Source organism: Centroberyx gerrardi, chromosome 11 (assembly GCF_048128805.1).
Source record: "Centroberyx gerrardi isolate f3 chromosome 11, fCenGer3.hap1.cur.20231027, whole genome shotgun sequence".
NCBI lineage: Eukaryota > Metazoa > Chordata > Actinopteri > Beryciformes > Berycidae > Centroberyx > Centroberyx gerrardi.
In genome coordinates this window covers 19,498,793-19,519,857 of record NC_136007.1, presented here as the reverse complement: position 1 = coordinate 19,519,857, position 21,065 = coordinate 19,498,793, and the positions used below count along the sequence as shown (strand labels likewise).

Genomic DNA, 21,065 nt, shown 5'->3' with positions numbered 1-21,065 from the left:
GGGCTGCACTCTGGAGCATATTATTAAATGTTTGTCAGTGAGTGAAACCGTGACCCACACATACTGTGCAGATCTTGGCGCAGCGACAGAGTGAATAATTCAGTGTCATCTATTGATTTTGTATAAATATCTTAAATGAGACATGGGTCTAACGTCTAATGAAATCCAAAGGCATTGCCTCAATACACTGCAATATATCAATTACTATTTGCCAAGCTGTTTTCTCACCTCAAAACGTTGAAGCGTGTGTCTAGTCGAGAATATGTTACCCAGAAATCCTTCATACTATCCCCAAAAGCACAGGACCGTTTTAAAAAGCCGACATATACATGTGCAAATAGGAACTGGCCTGTACTTTACTACTCACAGTGCAATGATTACTCGCTTTACCTTTCAATATTTTCATTTATTTTGCCACTAGAATAAATTAAACCTGCCAATGATTCCACAATAGAACTCACAAGGCTGAGGTATGGTATCAAAATGTTTACTTTCCTAATTCATTCAAAAAGAACTGATTCAGAGAACAAGCATTACATAAAGGCTCAAGCACAGAGCCCAGATATTGTGTTCCAAAACGAATAAGGAACAAGCAGGATGAAACAAACAATAACAAACAACAAACAAGTTGAGTTTTCTCTCAAGAGTATAAAAGTGTCAGGATGCACAGAGCACTTTAAAATGCCTGGTTCAAGTTCTAATCTTCACATCTAAGTACAGTGTGCTTTGGATTAAATCATCTCTTTTTTTTTCTTTCTTTCTTTGAAATGATATTGATATCTTAACAGTTAGACAAAAGATACCAATCAAGGATCTTTTACTTCTTGAAACTGCATTTACTTAACTCACTGTTTGTAAATTTGCTGGTATGACACTTGTAAAATTATTCAGCTTGAGTATTTACAGAGCAAGTATGTTCTGTTTGTCTCTGGGGCGGTTACCGTCTTCCAGCAGAAAAGTATAATAATAATAATTGTTTACAGCTTTTTCTTCTATTCACACGCTATAACATGTTCTTTGACACACCATCACAAAAATATGCTATTCTCTCATTGAGTTGGTTATATGCAGTGACTGGAATAATATGTACAGCTACATTTCTTTTTCTCAAGTTTGAATTCACAATGTAGTTATATGAAATTTGTTATAGCATATATATATTTTTTCTAAACAACAAAAACAACACTTATAAAAAAGGACCATAAAAATATTGGAGTCCTCTTTGTATTGCCCAAAAATAGGTAATTATGGTTAACAATGAGACATCACAAGAAATAAAACAGCTACTAAGATTTATTACTTAGATACCCTCTTCAATTTTCATTCAAAATTAAAATTTTTCTCCAAGTCTTTCCACTTTCTTTTTTTTTGTGGAAAGACTCACTTAAATATCCAATCACTTTTCCTTTACTACAATTGATACAAAGATGAAGACGTGACTTGCAAATATTCTTGGCTATGACCCCCTTATTTAAAACAAAATCAATTTACACAAATATACTAGAAGGTAAAATAAAATGGCATAAAATCATGGTTAAACTAAGATGACTTCCTAAAACTAATCAAAAAGCTAACAAAGGAAGGAAATAGGTGAATGAAATTGACGTGAAACATCAAACCAAACCAGGTTGTAAAGTTATAGGAGGTTTGGAATATAGTACAGCAGTTGTTATTTTTCTGAGATGACTAACGTTTTCTTTTCTTCTTCATATGGTTCCACCTTTCATTCTTTTTGCCTGGGTGATGCTGTAGTGCTTGAAGTTGGATGGCATCACCTGCACACAAAGCCAATTAGAAACTTCGTCCTGTCTTTCCCGGACCACCAGATATACTCTGCTGGGTGATAAGAAACAAACAAAAACAAAACAGAATAGCAACAGAATTATTATCTGCTCATTAACTCGCAGAAAACCTGACCATACTTACTCCTGAGACTCACTGTGACATTTAATAGTAAAAATCAGTGACCACTAAACTGATTATCAAATAAAGTCTTTTGGATGACTTCTGAGGCACAGCAGCTTAGATGAAACACTTAAGCAACATGCAGAAAGTACAGCAGTAATACCTGAGAGATCAAACGAGGCTTCACATAAGTAAGTACTTAAAGAACATCATCTCAAGTAGAGGTTTTTATCAGCTTTGTGCATGTATGTAACAAATAAAAAAACAGGAGAAATTACGCAGATGGCTGATATACTCTTTAGTTATCACTTGTTAACTTAGCAGATCATTTACATTACAGCTAGGTGAGCTGTGGATTCTCAAAAGCCTTTTTTATAAAGCTGGCTGGAAGTACACCATCATCACTACAAAAATAGCTCACAAAACACTACAATACAGTTTGAATAAGTTTCATTGAACCTAAGGTGATGGAACTTGTCCTGCATGTGGAGGACAATGTCAACAAGACACATAAGAATCCAAACTAATAGATGACAAAGTAAACCCAATTTTGTGCCTTTTAATATGAAAGATCTGCCACACACAGGATGGACCAGTTCCATGTAGACATTTGCTATTTGGAAAAATACTTCACAATTTGTAGCTTTTAAGATTATTAGTAAAAAGCTTGGGATTTTAGATTTGCCCAACATTAAGGGGTGATGAAGTGAGATGAGGGTTCTGTTCTCACACAAACAGAGCTTAAAATTCAGGATAAAAATACACTTGGATGCTCTGTAGGTGATATTGGGTTGGCACTGGTAAAAAAAAATGTGGTAGACTATTTCTTTAATGGGGGTGGATTATTTCAAGATATTAATTTGGAAAAAGAAAAAGTGAAGCGGTAGTGTGTGAGTGTGACTGAAGTCTTAACTGATCATAAATCACACATGCACATACAGAGATGTGTGTGTGTTTCAGCTATCACAGCCTTTATCAAAATGCTGATGAGGGGCTATGATGGCTGAAATTCATGTGTCTCTTTTCCCATGTTTTTCCTTTTGACTTGACTAGGAAATATCCCCACATCCAGATCATACCTAACCAACAGAAGTCCCTTGATTTGTGAAGAGGTGAACCTTCTGTCACGCTCACACACTTACTACCCGCTCTCTCATTTGTTGAAGGAACATCGGATCATGTGATGAACGTAGAAAGAGATTGATAGAAATGCACAGTAAATAAAATGCAATACCTCTGATGAGATGGCAACCGGCCACCTGTTCAATGGTATCCATTTGTAAAAGCTGTCGCAATCAACGGGCCCTAAAAGTGTACAGTTAGTGCTGTTGTCAGTATGCATTTGGAGGAAAAAAAGTGAGTATATCATATCAACCTTATTCAGCTAGCATGAATGTGTATTTGATTTGTAATGATTCAGTTGATCATGTTCAGTAGCGAGGAGAATATTGTTACAGACATATTACAGGTTTGTTCTGTATTCTGGTGAATGGAGACCCAGTGCCTGTAATGCACAGATTGCAGTGGTATCTCTTTCCAACTGTAAATTACTATAGGCTGTGAGACGGTTATTTAATTAATTGATGTTAAAGGAACCATGTAGGGTTAGATATAATATTGTATAAGGTAAACAGACTCTTCCTTAATCATTTCAGGTCACATCCAATTATTCTATTTCCTATGCCAAGGTAGTACTGAGTGTTAATAACAATATATGAGGTAGATATGGCTTCGTTCAATACACACAATACTCATTCATGCTAACACGCACAATTGATTTAATCCCAATGCATGCAGAGAATATGATCATAAACACCCCTCAGTATGATCTTTCCTCTTATTTTCCCTGTGATCAGTGTTCAGTTATGAATGCTTTTCATTATGTAGGTCAGTTATCAGGATCTACCGTCATCTTTGCCGGTGACAGGTTTGTAGAAATCCTCAGATTAAACACAAAAGTGAAAAGACAAACATTTTCAACAGTGATTAGCTCTCTTCTATCATCTTGATCAACTAGTTGTGCACTAATTGCAGTGCGTAAAAGAACAATCAAATTCATTACTGCTTCTTCACAGTAGCCGTTTTGACATTAACCAGAGTCTGATTTCTTTTTAGCAAAAAAAAAAAAAAAATTACAGAAGCAGAAGATGGAGTGTCACATTAGTGTATCTGTAGTCATCCATGAGGTTGTGACATGTCATGTTCTTGCATGTAATCAGTTAGGCTGCATCTAGGGTAAAAATTAATTATAATGCACATTTTAGTTCTGAATCATTTCCCATTTTAATGTTCTGAATAGAGCCATCATCTCGCCGTGTGCAGAAAGTCAGAGGACTGCTGCATCACCTCTCTGCTTTATTGCACTCTGTTTGATTCATTGGGTACTTTTTAAAGTGGAATAGATGGGAATAAAATGTAATATAATAATATCACAAGCATATTTAGACATTTTGTGAGGGAATCACATAACTAAACCTAAATTAGTTTTGGTAAAAAATAATGTAAACATTCTTCACAACCGAGGCAACTTTTGGGTTAAAGTTTATCAATTTCATAAATCTTCCCCTTTTCAGTTGTAAATTTGATGTAAAAATTAAAAGCCTGATAATTAAATTCAGAATTTATGTTGCACTGAATCGTCTTTTCATTACTTAACAGGGATTATATTCTCTCCATCTAACTCAAAGCTAAACTATGGATACAAGGGGTTGAAACAATAGGATTGAAAATAATGGCAGTAAATAATAGCATTTCCTACTGTAAACTGTTACGTTTGCTTTGAAAATGAGCTGACCGTGTCTTCCATAAGAAATACATTGTGCTTCCTAAATTGAGACCAGCATAGATTCTGGCAGATAGCCAGTGCACCTCTGACAATTAATAACAGAAGCTGTGCTCAGCAGGCAACAAGCCAATAAAATTTATTTTTCTGTTAAGCTGTGCTTTTGTTTGGATACCATAAGTCACTTTCACATACTTGCTAAAATTAAAATGAGCTATTTGCTCCCTCATGAGCTATTTGCTCCTTTGCTCCTATGGCACTCTTCCTAAACTGTCCCGTGTTTCATTCAGTGGCTCATAATATTGACAGGGCAAAGCGTTTGTCATATAAGTCTCAAATTGAGATAGTTCAGGTACAAATTATTCTCCCAGAACTGTTACAATTAGTCCCATTGGTTCAATGTAGGTACTGGAAGTGATATATCTCCCATGTGGAGTATTACTTATCACAAAGAAACACAAAGGTCCACAAAGTGTGTTACAGCCACAATGCACCACAAACATAAATAAATACCACAAACACATACATTACTACAAAAACACAATTGTCATAATAACATTATCATATCTAAAATATCATAACTAAAATATGACAAACATTACAAAGAGCTACAATGAATAACTATGACATACCATGACAAAAATACATAAACCACAAAATATTACAAATCACCCTAAAATACCATAACCAACCTTAAAATACGACAAATAGCTACCACATATAACAAACAACCAAAAAATACCACAAACACCCAGAAGAGGGCAAAATCAGTCAAAAACTTTGCGTCACGTTTTTGTTGCTGTAGTAGGTCAGGACTGTAACTCCTGTTCTCTGAAGCAAGAACATGAAGTGCAATGCAAGGCTCTGGAAATGTCTCCACAGACCCTGTACTGCAGTCATGCTTATAGTGCTAATAACCACGTTGTGCGTCACAGTAAGCTGGTTATTCCCCTCAGCTCAACCATGCTCTTCATTCCCCTCCTTCAGGAAACAGGTGTTATATTCATAACCTATTTTTTCATGTCAATCAGTTCAATCATGTAAATCAGTAAAATCATGCCCCAACAAGCCTGGCAGAGTGACTTTGAGAAAAAAGAGCTAAGGCCCTGCCTTGCTGGGGGCCATCACATCCAGATGGTAAAATTTCATATCGTTATTCAGTGAGGCCCAGTTGGCTGCAATGTAGACTAATGCACAGAAGCAAGAAACAGCTGACTGAAAGACTCCTGAGGAGTCTGAGCCTCTCCCATGGAGCTAAGTGGTGCTTGGTCAACAACAGGACCCCTGTGCTCCCATCATAGCTAAATGGCTAACCAATGTACCCAGGGTCTGAATTTAATGAATTTAACGAATCTCCCATGTGATTACAGTGGGAGCAGGAAGGATTATTCACAGGTTGCTGCACATGGCGTAAACTGAAACAGGCCGGGCAGACATTTGCGTGCGGCTGCACTTTGCAGACGCACGCAAATAAGACTGGGAACACACTAACTACTGCTAGCTCTACTAGCTTGGCTAGTGTTACTCTTCTGCAGAGACATGGCAGCCAGCAGCTAACTGATCAGCAAGAGGAAACGTGCAACAACACCTGGACAAGGACACTGACAGAGAGAAAACTCGCTTGGAGGCAATGTCCTAGTGATGGAGCAAACTCAAAACCCTGGGACAGGTGGGTTTCTAAAAATAAAAGAAATTTGCTCTATGAAGGTGACACAGGGTCTGAAGTGAGGTGATTTATCCAACAACTAAAGGGAATAAGCACTCGCCTGCCACATAAACATGTCTCAAAGGTAAGATGGGGTTTACTCTGACGCACAAAATGCTTATGGGACCTATGGGTGTGACTGTGGAGACTTCATTGTAAGGTCTGCAAAGACACATTTCATACACTTGGATTGCACTGAATGAACTGATTGACAAGGAACTCTGTACTTTGTAGTGGTTTATGGTACTTTGTAACTGATTGTGGTTACTTACAATACTTTGTGGCTGTTTATGATAAATGTAATAGTTGTTTGTATTATGTTGTGATTATTAAGCCCTGCTGTATGAAATGACAGTGTAGTAAGGGGGTATTTTACAAAGCATCGCTACCATAGGCAGTGCACATTGCCTTAAGAGTCTGCTTTTTCCATAGCAACGATGCACCAACTAGTGGGAAGGATGGCATTCTGACAGAGGAGAGGCAACTGAGGCCAAGGTGAGGTCAGAGTTCACGGAAAGTGTGCAATTTAGTACTCACTGTGATGCTGGGGCCAAAGCCAGAGCCAGGCTGGGGGCTAGCAGCACTGATGTAGTTGCCCACAGCTGAATCCTGGCTGCTAGGTCCATACAGGTCAGCCACAGGCCCTGGACTATTAGCACCAGGGAAACCTCCGGGCCTTGAGGGGTTGGTGCCTGCATACAAAACACAGCAGAGAGCACAGGAGCTCAGAAACACGGAGGACTCCACACAGCACCATACTTACTGCACATGAGCAAATCTTGTTATGACTCAAATGGGATACATTTGAATCTAAGAACACATTACTGGATTCATACATTTGTCTCTAAGGACTTGCTTACGGATCACATTACAGGTAACAGCCACACGAGCTGTTAGGACAAACTGCTTATAAAACTGCATGTTCCATTTCCTTTCAAATCGACAAAAATCGACAAAATGGTGCAGGAATTCAGGTTAAATATGAGTTGGCACAAACAAAATCAAGGATGAATCCAGTATGATATTCTAAAGATAGTCTACATGCTCCGTGTATTATGCGTAGGAATAACATTCACTTTATAAAAAATCATGCACAACACAAAACAAGCACACCGCCAGAAATACTTCCACCATGCTAATAACTAGTAAGGTTGCAGTGTAAATGTTGCCATGCATAATGTGGAAGAGTAATTATAGGAAAGAAATTGGTTGTTGAGTCTTTTCCATACTTAAAAAAAGGCACCAGATACTTTTTGATTTGTCAAAAGAGTAACATAGTAATACTGCACTCAGCAATACAGTAAAGTGATTTTAGAAATACATTTCCCATTAGCATTTTACACCCAGATATTTTACATACTTTACTATATGTGATGCAGAGTTTGCCTTATTGCTTAAAGAGCGGGCTCATTCATTTCATATATGACCTGGGGATTTACTGATAACCAGCGGGAGCCTGCAGAAGGCATTCTCAATATAGTGTGTCTGCTGGAAAGACTTTCAGCAGAAAGCGAAAGAGGGACAGAGAGAGAAGAGGCATAAAGGGGAAATATAAAAGCTTGACCCGAGCTCATCCACAGGCCCAAACTCTGTGGATGAAAAAGAAATACTGTATATGACTTACCACCTTTGCCCTGTGAGTAAGAGCAACTCAGACTAATAAAATGTCTTTTGAAAATCCAAATGCCTACCAAAGGCCAATAACACTGCCAATACAGAAAAAAAAACAGTGGAGGGAGAAAAATGCAGAGTGATCTCTTAACAGCAAGGCAGTAGTTTAATCTCCTCTGCTGTCAGCTTCACATAACCCTCTGTCTCACCCTTCTTCACACACAAACTGAGAAAGTCACTGTAAAATTGCATAAAAAAGAAAAATCTTCATGACCACGGCAAAAACGGCAGCATCTTGTATATGTGAGCTCATGAACCCTATAAAGCAGGAGAGGAAGTCCTTGCAATGCACTTAAAGTGAAATATAATCTCAATATGTTTTTTTTTTTTTTAAATGTGGTGAGGCAGACACACACACACACACACACACACACACACACAGATGTTCACAATATAACATTGGTCACCCTTTTTTTTTTTTACGTCAGTGCTCAACCTATCAAAGTTAATTATGTCAGACAGGCTGGGCCCATGAGAAGCACCTGCCTGACACCCTGTAGATGCCTACATACTGTACATCTCATCCCTAGATCTGCATCTCATTGGATGCAGATCTAGGGAAGTTGACACTGCTGCTTAACTGTAAGGACTTTTCCACAGTGGGCACCAACCCCCCAGTAGGCTGGCAATTATGGATTTTTTCAGTTGAAATGGCAATCCTCATTTCTTATGATTGGTGATTTTGATCAATGTGTGGCTCATCCCGCTCCCTGTGAAACTGGTTTTATGTTTTTTTTTATCCCCCTTAAATTCAGTGACTGCACTGATTCAGCCATTAGCTTTAGGAGCAAAACATAAGTTACACTTAGGTTGGATTGCTGTTCTTAGTAGGGCCCGTTGTGATACAACAAGCCAGTGTTTGATTACACGGTTAGATTGCTCTGTTCTTATTCATGTCGCTCTGCATCCCCATTATACAGTGACATTTTTAAAATACGGGATGACAGCGCTGATGCAAATGCAGTTCTAAGCCTTTCCCATGCTCCAATTACTAGCGCTAGCTCCACAGAAGCATTCGACTGAAAAGACAAAAAAGACAAAAAAGGGAAATTATTTGATTATTTTACTTTTGTTTTGGCACAGTGACTTCTGTGTGCGCAGGACTGTGGTACAAAAATGGAAATACCTGAATGAAGTATGATGTCCTAATCTATACAGGACACTGTGTCTTCCAAAAGAACAGCAAGTTATATTAAACATTGATTGAAATTTACTTTAATGTAGAGCTGGATTTGAGTTGTGGGCAATGTGAGCAGGAAGAGCATTTACTGGTACGATTTTCTATAAAGCAGCATATAGACATTATGCTTGTCTCTTATGGTAATTCAGCACATTATTAGCAACAGGGCTGCTCATCATAGACTTTCACTACCTGGGGAGCAGTGATGTAGCAGTCAAATGAAAAGGTGGGTAAACTATGACCTCCAGTTGGCGATCATTATAAGGCAAACAACCACCAATATAAGCAAAAATCTATTATATTTCTTGCCATCCCCATACAAATTGTATCATTTTGAATCTACTTAATAACATCACATCATTATGGCCTAGGATGGGCAAACTCTATTCCACAAATAAAAAGGTGGGTGAACTAAATTTAGGTGAACTGGGTGAACTGACGCTTACCCTCCACTTCATCCCTGCTGGGAAGTGACACAAAACACTGTCTACTCTTAGTCAACTATGTGCTATAAATCAACATGCTACAGCCCGGCCTCAAAATCTATAATGCCATTTTTGCATTGGCACTGGTGAGTGTATATGGAGTGAGTAATCCAGTAGGAAGTTATTTCTATTCCTCTGCCAGACAGCTGTGTGTGTAATGACGCACTACATCATACCCCTAGATGGATCTATAGGAAGCTGAGACTGTGAGCTGTGTTTGCAGCGCTGCCACACTTGCACAAGTATTATGAGAGATACTGGAGTGTGCAGACCTTCAAGGACCCCTCTATCCACATGAGTGCAGGCAAGTCATCCAGTGAGAACTCCTTCAGAAAAGCACATCTGTGTCATTTTTCTTTCTGCAGCTTGGGGGCTACCTATGTCTTTTTCCTGTTGTTTACTGTGCTAAATAAGGCAGAGCTACTGAGGTTTCTACAGACAGCGTGTAGGAAACGCTAACATCTGCCTGGGGCTGCTGGTCAACACTTTTAAACCAGTAGGGGGAGCGATGGCTCGTCCCTCAGCAGCCATCACTATCGCCTCCACAAAGCCTTGCAGGCACCACTCTAGACAGGAGTGGTGCCTGCAAGGCACGAACAACCATACTTTCCTGTCCCCACACTCATTGTTTGTCTCTAAAAAGGGGAGTGGGCAGTCCATTCACTTCTCAGTATTTTTTATTTACTAGGACAACTGGAAAGTGGAGAAGGAGACAGAGTAGGGCAGGCGCAGGATTGAAAGCTCTGGCAGGATTCGATCCTGAGCCAGCGGGGCCACATGTGGCTCCAGAGTCGGGGAGCTTAACCACTCGACTATCTCTGGGAACGGCACGCTAAACTTAGGCAACGCACACACTCACTGGCAAAAAACCCTGGGCTGCTGTGAACACGTTTGAAGATTACGGTGGGTCAACACAAACCGTCACCTACAAACTAGACACTCTAAACATGTCCGAACACCACCCAGATCACATGACAGCCCTCCGCTCAACAGGACTTCCCTCACTTACAGCTGCTTCAAGGTACCAGATGAAATACACATTGATCACATACCATGCCAGTGCAAACATCATCATGAGCACCAAATCACCACACCAGAAATAAACATATTAGATACATACTATTATACAACAGGAGTTTTAAAATGGGTAGTTCATTTTGAAAAGGATTATCTACTCTCAAAGACATAACATGAATTTCTAATACATTTGTCCATTTTTATTGATTGGATGCATGCATTGAAATGTCAGTGTAAATTCTACTTGTGAGCAGAATCTCATCCTTGGCTTTAGAAAGCTATGACTGCATAAGGTAAATGAGACAACATCAGAAAAACCGCAAGCACAGAAGATCAAAACGTGCCCATGTTGTGGAGTAATGGCTGGATTATGCAAAAATGTTGTGAGATGTCATTTCACAATTTAAGTACAACACCTCTACTGATTTCCTAGTTATTCATTCACACACTTATCGACATAAGCAATCATTCCTACACTTAATGTACTTAAAAGGCCTTGATTGAAAAATTACTCTTCACTAACACTCACCAGCCCATCCTCCCATTCACTCACTCCCACACTTACTCTTTTGCTGTTCAAAATCCACGAGGGAGGATGGTAAATTTTCAATATAAACCTGAGCTCTGTTATAGAGGCCAGTGTAGTCTCCTACATCATTCAGTAGTTACATTGTGCACATGCAAATGGAGGAATACATTCTGTATGTGCCGGCCCCTAATGTGCAAGCAGGGGCTTGAACATAACTTCACAAGGAAACATAAAATCTACATTAAAAATTGAAAAAAGGAGGAAAAACATGCAATGCTATTTTGTCGGCAAGACGTCTTTATGCAAATATTCTTTTGTTTGGGGGGGGGGGGGATTCATGTTTGTTTCCTTTCTTCGACAAAAGCAAGAGAAAATGTAAAAAAAACAATAAAAGCTTAGATCATCTGCATGGAAAAATGTCATGAATCAAACTGAAAAGTCCAGCACGTGGATGAGAGAGATGCGCATATACAAACCTGGGTTCTTAAACTGATCCGGGCTGTGTAGGTGCTGGAGGGGGGAGTTGCAGGCGGAGGTGGCATGCTCACTGTGCAGCATCTGAGCCGCCTGGGGCCCCAGGGAGCCATAGTCAGCAAAGGAGCAGGGCCCCCCCCGCTGGTCACTGGGCGCAGAGTAAAACCCATAATCGGGGAGGCCTGGGAGATACAGTATAGGGTGGGGAGGGGGAGGGGAGGGGACTCCATCATTGTGGAAATCAACTTTTTCATGGTCAAAGTCAATGTCCAGATTGTTTACAGTGGCTTGGCGGTGTGTTACACCATGTTTTAGTTCACATCCTTCCGTTTTTGCCTGCTTAATTGGTCCTCCCTGCCTTCCCTCCCCAGCAGCTCCTGCCATGTGGCCAGGCCCCCCTGGCATATGGTCAGTGTCTGAGTTGTAGCGCTCAGCTCTCTGTATCATATACTCTAGGTCTACAATTGTACCCAGGATACATACTATCTCTCCCTGAAAGGATACTATTCAGTCCCCTTCAATTTAATTCATTGACTTGATTCAAAGGAACCATAATATAAAACATTCAGTGCTGCCATAGCTTTGTAACATTGCTGCGTTTTAATTAATTGATCTGTGTCCCTTGCATGTTTTCTTGCAATCAATTAAGAGAGAGTTGAAACTGAAGAATCATTAAAACACAGGTCAATACATCTCTCATTTCAGAGCAACAATGCTTGGTGGACATACCTGGAGGAAGCTTCTGTCATTTAAACGAAAGGAAACACAATGCGAACCAATCAATAATTAATTTAAAGCCTCTTTTTTTGACCAAGCGCAACAGAAAATTAGGTTTTTCATGTGATATTTCTCTGAATGAGATAAAGAGACATTCATGTTTATTGATGACAGGCATTTGGAATTGCTCTAAGCACTCTAAGCACGTCTAAGATTGGCCTCTTCGAATGATTCCCTCTTTGACACAGATGGTGGATTATCAACAGTTTAGAAAATGTCATTCAGCAGTAAGTCGTGCTGACATTTATTGCTTGTTCTCTTAATCTGAGACAAGCTGCTCATATAAAGAGTGCAATTAAAAGAAACCGCTGCCTCTCACACCTCTTTGATAACAGAGTTAATCTACTCAGGAGGGGCTGAGATTGGTGGCACTGGCTTTTCCATGGTGGGTTTCCCCTGCTGTGTGTTTGTTTTTTATTTGAGTCTTGGAGCGAACAGCCATTCAAAGCCACTTCACCTCTACCCATTCATAGTGAGACAGTCCACTTCTACCAAATGGAATCTAAGCACCAGCCATGTTCCTCAGCCAATGCTTTTTAGCGCTCTGATGTCACCATTTATGGGCTGTGCGCCCACTCATCAAATTATAGGCTCCGAATATGGCAGGCTTCCCATATTGCCCACGTAAGTCACATGATGCCTGACACACTGAACAATGCTCAAGAACCAATCATTCCATTTACGTCTCTTAGGCAAATGTCACAGAAAATCATTGGCCTTGGTAATGAGGAAAACTAGATCAATGGAATAATGATAAAGGAAAAAAAAATCATTTGACAATAGCACAAACCATGTTACTGGGAATTTAGGGGGAATCTATTCCAAATGTGTCACCAGTTGAAAACAATGAATAGATTAGAACCAAACCATCGTTAGCAAGACATTATTTGAGACCCAGCTTGTAATACATTCATTACGCCTGATCAATGAACAGTGATTCAACACATTCAACAAATTTCATAAGGTTTTCATATAATATTAATCTAATTTATGCCACATCAACAACATGGTTACTGAAAATTAAGCATGTTGTTGATGTTGTGATAAAAGTAGTCAAACTTGATCTTGGCAAAAGCGTAGACAGCGTTGTTGGAGGAGTCGGATTTCTTGCATTGGGCAAACTGCTCACGAGCGTGGAACATAAAAACGGAGATAACGGAGTTTTCCTTCATGAAAGGAAAATATGTTTCTGAACAGTATGATGCAGACTGGTGACTGATTAAGCATTTGTCATGTGGACATGACTGGCCTAATAAATGAACGCAAATGCAAACTACAAAGGAAGGGCCTTTTGTGCATGAGATGTAGCCACAGCCTGGTGAAGGCCATCATGAGGAAGTACAGGAACGAAGCATGTCCTCCTGTGAGAGAAGTTTCTCAAAAGCAGCATAGATTGTGGAAAGATAAAGAAAATACCATATTTAGTGCAGATTAAGAAAATGATAGATTATATATTGCTGTTTGTCAAATAAGGTCCTTGAAGCAAATTATTAAAGCAAATTTAGATTGATTTTTTATACAAAGTTTGGTAACTACAGGGGCATTCTTCTAATGTGATTTTGATATGCCTGCACATTTCGTATTTTTGTCGATTATTATTATTATTATTATTATTATTATTATCATGCCCAGCGCAAGTAAACCAGGAGGAAATCTTATGAGCTTCAAATATAGGCAAGATAAATAAAGTAGGTGTAGCATTTTCATTTGGAGGTGAGGTTGTATAAAAGTAAAACCACATCACAAGAAGTTCAAAACTCAGAGTGTCATTCAAATCAACAGCATTACCAAAGAAAATAACTGCCCAACTTATGGAATTTAGTTAAACACTTCTACAGAGCATGGTATTGTACAACACTTACCCGGATACAACAAATCTAGCAACTACCATACAGACGATCTCTCTCAGTGAACGCTAGGTGTTGCTTGATGAGTGGAGACATAAAGACATTCTTCAATAACAATAATATCTGTTCAACTGAGGAGGACGGCCTTGTTCTGATGTCTTTCCCTGCACCTTCCATGTGCCCAGATGGTAAAATTTGAGTGAAATGCTCAGAAAAATATCATGCCATATTGCACTGAATGCAGGTGGAGTGTGACACAGGTAAGGAACTGGCAGGTAAGGAACTGGCTTTGTGTGCTGGCAGCTGGACAAAAGTGAAACTCACACTCACCTGCACACACACACACATCCGCATAGCCATATATTTTCATCAGCGGCTATCTGATCTGTTATGCAGGGTGAGACTGGGCAGAGCGCGCCCACAGCTGCATTAGTATCACCGATCATATCACTGTGCCTCAGACCGCCCCACTATTAATATTCACACAATCTAACCAGAACAATGGGCCCTTCTTGGACTTTCTTTTTTTCCACTGGCCACTAATTGGATGTAATTACTCATCTACAAAACAAATGAGTGTGTTGAGGTTGCCTTGGAGACTAGATCAGGGGGCCCAGCAGTGCGAATCGTTCACCGGGCTTCATTTATACTGATAATTATCTCCCCTACCCCCACCCTCTTTCCCTTCTGCCTTCAGTGACCAAAGCTGGCTACTAAGCGATGGAGAGGGGAGTGTCTTCCAGTCATCTGTTACTGACATCATCGGGGTGGCTCTCTTCAACTGGATAAATGCCCTGCTCTCATTCCCACTTTGCCAGGTGACTGCCTTTAAGGAGGAATCACAAACCTTGAAAGTATTGCTTCTCTTTTTCTCTATCTACTCTGAAAATAAAGGACCTAATCATGCTGATGATGAAATACAGGACATATTCCCTGGCCTGTTACGGCTTCAGAATGTGAAGGATGTGTTTAAAAGTGCACCGGCAAGTTTGTGATTATCCTAACTTCAAATCCCACAGAAACGCAACAAACGAACTCGTACACACTACTCACAAAGAAATATATGCCCACAAGTCACACACATTTCTGTAAGCAAGGCATTCCTTGGCATCAGCCCTCCTGCTCTCCCCTGGTGCCACTGAAATTCCCTGGTTGCCATCAACCCACATCACTCCACAGAAGATGTCAATAAACCTGCCATGTTGCTTCCCAAATTAGCTTTGAATTTTAGAGCCACCATAATTAGCTATTCCATTTCCACCAATGTCATTTAAAAATAGCGTGACAGAAACTAACAGCTCTTTTGCTGCCTAGCCTTGCTTTCACTTTCCATTTGAAATAATCTTTTCTGAATGAATGGCTGACTAATTAACAGCACTAGACACCCTTTTCAGAGAGCACAGACATTTCATAAATAATACATATTTAATGTCTTGTCATTTTGTGTTCAGAGAGGCTTGGCTAATGAATTTTAACAGATGATTTCTTCTTGCATTTACTCGCCCATACTTAGGCCTCTCTTTTTTTTACTTTTCACTGTATGCCTGCTTTTCCCCTTTCTTTCTGTTCTTTCCAGTAATGGACAAACTCAACAGAGCTATTGATTCATATCTGCCTTCATATCTTGGTTGGGAAGTGGCTGAGGAAAGTTGTAGAGGAAGAGGAAACGTAAACAGTGAATCAAGAGTGAAACAATGTGCAGCAATACATTAAATCAGTGCGTGTGTAGTCCCTCTGCCTGCAGGTGAGGGAGACAGCTCACCCAGGCCTCAGCAGCAAGGCACCTGGCCTCTTTTAAAGCCTAGGTCACACTAGATGATTGTAATGCCGATTCTAAGCCTGACTGGAATCTGGGCTAGTCGGGGATGTGGGGCAGGATCTGCGCCTGACAGTCGATGCAGATTATATTGTACACTGTACTTATGGCTGTTTGGCCCGACACGATTTCATCAAACATGTTTTGATTTTGTCGGGCCGAGTCTGGTTGGACTCGTGTAATGTGAAGTGGTCCAAGACTCATCAAGACTGAAATCTGAGAGTGAGCCAGGCAACAGCCAATGGGAGTTTACCTCAAGGGGGAAGAAAAAGACAACGAACCGGAAGAATCTCATCTAAAATGGTATAAAATGGCAACATTTGTAACTGCAAACATAAGTATGCAATAAGTCTCATACAAAATTCTTTATCAACACACAAAGTGCTGGTAATGTGAAATGAGATCACAAATTGGTCATCTTACAGCTACATTCCAATGACTCCCTTCAGTAATTTTGGTCAGATCTTGTATATTTCTCTCTGTCTACAGAGTGGGTTATGTGTGCAGCCCCTGGAGGGCAGAGTGGCGATGTCCCTGCAGGCCTGTCTCTAACCTAAGAGCATCTGCTACCCACAGCTGTGAGAGCCACGGCTTTGCGGTGATAGCGGAAAGGGACACTTTGCTCTCCCCAATGTGTCCGATCTCTCCCTGGGCCATAGACAAAAAACCCATGCAGGATGGGCTTGGCATGCCTGTTCATGTTGTTCTGTACCAAGTACATGCAAAGCACTTCTGGCCTCTGTGCTGAGCTCCGCAGAGCAGCATCTGGGACAAATGGACCTGAGCTCACTAGGAGCCAGACTGATTAAGCCCGGTGCACACAGCCAATCCCGGGCTCCTCTCGGGCACTGCTGAAGATCACAGAGCTTGTTGGGAGGAAATGGATAATGATCTTAATGTGGAAATGTCTGTCACATGATTTTCCGTTCCAGGCAAGCTGTGTCTTCATCGGTGAACAAAAAACAGGGTAAGAAGAGAACAAAAGTGTTGGAAAAGAAGAGGGTTCGGTGAAATTTCCATGTAAACATATCTTCTCAAGAGTTTACAAGATAGGAGATTTGTGGAGTGCATCAGTTGGGCATTTAAGAGAGAGAGAGAGAGCGAGAGAGAGAGAGAGAGAGAGAGAGAGAGAGAGAGAGCGAGAGAGCAGTGAGAAGTAGTGAGAAAGAGAGATAACAGAACAATACATAAAAAGAATGGGATTGAGTCATGGTCAGGAGATATTAAATGTTATAGATCGGAGAGCAAGACCCAACTAAGGGGAAGAAGGGATAAAAAAAACAAACAAAAAAAACAAAACAATGTAAAGAACATCCTGAGCCCCAATGAAACTGGCAGAAATACTTGGGAAATGAATGCTGCAGTCCCACGTTAGCACCGCATTGACAACAGCCACCTCAATTTCACTGTAAAACACCCCACTCAAGACAGACACACGTAGCGAGTGCACAGACCCGTAGAAGGAGCTGAATGGGGCTTTGTGTGCATTGCAGGTAAAGCCTAGATCTGAGACTGACATTTAAGCATCCCAGATAGCTCAGAGTGACTCAGGAAAACACTCCACCAGGATAGACTGGCATCCCCAGGTGAAGGTCCCCGGATAGTCAAAAGCAGCAGTATCACTTGCTTTTTTCCCCTTCTATTTCTATCTTACAATGATATAAAACATTTCAGATATGGGTACTTGAAAAGGAGTATATCTAAATGATCAAGCCTCTATGAAGACTGACCTTCTTCTATAGTATCAATAATCTGATGGTCCTCTCAATCCATTTCATTGATTATTCTTTCATAAAACAATAATATAATATAATATAATATAATATAATATAATATAATATAATATAATATAATATAATATAATGTAATATGTATTTTCAATATGCTACAATTTGTTGTTTTCGTAAATGTCTGATATTAGCATTCAACACATGAATCTCCACATCTTCTCACATAAGGTACAATGTGATGTGCACACAGACCGCAAGGGAGAAAATATTAGGAAGAAAGTAAGCAATAAAAGTAAGTCTCTGGTCGCCCAAGGAGAAAATATGACCTTCCTCTCCATCTGGGCTGCCCATTTGCTTACCACAGTGTAAAAGTTAGTGTCCACATTTTAGTAACTTTCCTTGTTATGGCACACAACTGTGGCTAGGTCTAGGGAGTACTTTGCTGCGAGTGTCGGGCCTCAATGTGGAGTCAAGAATGCACCTTGTCATCAGCGGCGGTCTGTCATAGAGAGGGAAGTCAGCATGCTGTCATTTTGTCCAGCGGGCCCTGGGAGCAGGGGGAAAGTGCCCTCTGTCAGGGACGGGAAACGTCTTCCACTTTCCCACAGCACTCTCTCTCTCTCTCTCTCTCTGCGCTTACCGCTGACAAGTCTACCAACAAGCCTCGCAGTGCAGACAAAGGGAAGGCTTTAACAATCCAAATAATAAAAGGGATTTGTAGGTGTCACAATTGAATTTTATTTGGAACACACCTAATAATGCTGGAGAATTTGGTCTTGTTTCTGATATTCTAATTGTCGTGGTTTTGGTTATCAAGTCAGGTGATATTTTAGGATTCACTTAACCCTCCTCCCATTGGTCAATATAGAGTATATGTACAGTATGTGGTGCTCTATGGGAACTGTAGGTGGAGTCAAAGGACAAAGAATCCACTCTTGTATCATAGACGAGTTTTTTTACTATAAAAAAATTGAATGTGCACTGAAATCTCTAATTTAGCAAAAAGAAAATGACCAGAATTGGGTCAGTCCTGAGTTGATTTTAGGCTGATTTTACTAAAAATCTAATTGGCAGGATGGCACTGAGATGTGACAACACACCCAGGCAATGCAACTGCACAGAGAGGAAGGTCAAGCTTAAACAAACTGTGTCCTCCTCAGCGCCTGGCTCTGTTTGTGTGTGTGCTATGTGTGGGGATGCATGGGCTGCTGTCAGAGCTTAAAGGGGAATGCCACTCGATTTAATAATCCATGTACACGTGTGTGTTATCATCGTCTGGAACGGTTCAATGAGTCAATATTTGCGAACGTATTTTTGAACGACTCTTTCCCAAAGCCAGAAACCACAGAACTGAGGATGGAACCTGTGATGTCATCCAGAAGCATTCTAGAGCTGCTCCATAGTGAATGAATGAATAACTGATAACAATGAAATTGGATGGAGCTGATTTAGGTATCAACACTTTTAATTAATGCTGTTAATTAGTCAGCCACCCATTTTGTAGGTCCGAGCAAATCAGTTTCTTATTCACTGTCCGGGAAGCCAGTCCAGATTTTATTGATGTCATTATGATGACATCATAGAGTTTGAGTCGCAGTTGTGTTTTCTTGCTTTGGGACAGAGTTCATGTCCATGGATATTGATTGGACCGCCTCACGCCGAGGTTACAACATAAAGGTTTAATTGAGTAATATTTTTCTTTAAACTGCTTCATTAAACACTCTAAAACAGACCCATGATGTCACTGTTAACCACTCCAGCCCTCCGTCTTTACCCCTCCGTCACCCCCTGTTCATAATGGTTCAGTAGTCTGCCATATATTCGCAGCTGTCAGAATTAAACTGTACATAATGGGCGCCATTACATCTCTTGCTTCCTGACTGTTGCTAACCCCAAATCGACATGCCTGTTTATGAGTGATGTTCACTGCAATTGTTGGGCAAATTGTTTATTTTGGAGATGCAAAATCAAGCAGCTCGATGTGAAAGAAAGAGCGTCTGATTGGCTTCCAGTGCTCCCTCTGTTGATTTGAATCAAGTTCAAATGAGGTTAGGTGTGTGAGTGTGTGTCTGTATGTGTGTTTACGTGCAGTATGTATACAGTACGGCTGCTTGTAGGTGTCTTTGTGTTTATATGCTTGCAAGCGTGTGTGTCTTCAGGCATCACTGCATACAGTGTTACAGATACATTTTCTACTGACTTTGTAAATGTCACTGGGAGAGGGGATTTAGCTCAAGTCCCAGTGTAGTGATTAGACTACATGAAGCAGACAAAAGTTACAATTAAAACAGATATTCTCCAACAAAGCTCTTATGGTATGCCTGATTAAGAAAGACACTCTTCCCTAAAGCCCGGAGGCTGCCTGTTCAGTCGGGGGAGCTGTTATTGACAGCTATTGAATGATCTACAGTTGTAAAGGTGGAGGAAGCAAGATCGCTTAATGAAGCTGACAAGTTAATCAATGCTGTGTGAAAGACAGAAATTTTTGGTACAAGTCTCTCAGCAGATATCTTGTCTGTATGTAGACAATGTGTGTGTACTTTATCAGTGTGGGTGTCTTGCATACTAACAGAGGCACAAGCCAATCTTTCCATTTTACATTTTAAGCATTTATGCTCTTACAAATCAATTTACGAGTGCAACAGCAGAACAAGCTTCAATTCGTACATCACCCACATGACAAGCAATCAATAATAAGGAGTGCAAGGTTCAGGGTCGCAGTCTCCTGACAATGCTCCTTTGACCCTCGAGGGATCATGTCACACTGATTTGGTAGAAAAGTAAATGAGAGCAAAGGAGAGAGGCAGAAAAAAACGATTAGGTCCGCCTTTAGTGTAAATTGGTTGACTACTACCGACTCTACTTAACAACCAGGGACACAACTGGAGTCACAACAAGGGTTCAACATTTCTGAGCAGATTTTGATGACTTTGATGACCAACCTGTCCGCCCATGGTTTTGTCAAGAGCACAACTTTGTGATATAACGCTGTGCAACTTGACATTGTGACAACAAACCAGTTTACAGTAGATGGTGACCATATAGATTCGGGGCAACAAACCTCTAGTCTGAACAACACTGGGAGATCTCATTCTATTGCACACAGAAATAAAGCGCAGACGACTGCAGTGCTGTGACTTTGCTGTT

The 21,065-nt window shown here is 40.4% G+C and overlaps 1 protein-coding gene across 3 annotated transcripts in view; it reads right to left on the bottom strand.

Moving 5' to 3' along the window:
• Positions 1–1,366: 1,366 nt before the first annotated feature.
• The window catches only part of LOC139931823 (RNA-binding protein Musashi homolog 2-like), a 230,006-nt gene continuing 210,307 nt past the window's right edge, over positions 1,367–21,065 (bottom strand). For 2 of the 3 annotated variants that reach the window (XM_078286450.1, XM_071925429.2), the window contains 3 exons: positions 6,930–7,084; positions 3,140–3,210; positions 1,367–1,836 (listed from right to left, as the gene is read on the bottom strand). In XM_078286450.1, coding sequence (XP_078142576.1) covers positions 3,169–3,210; positions 6,930–7,084 — 197 coding nt within the window. In that variant the 3' untranslated portion in view covers positions 1,367–1,836; positions 3,140–3,168. Of the gene's footprint in view, positions 1,837–3,139; positions 3,211–6,929; positions 7,085–11,750; positions 11,931–21,065 lie in introns of all 3 variants that reach the window. The other variant, XM_078286451.1, reaches the window with a different exon arrangement.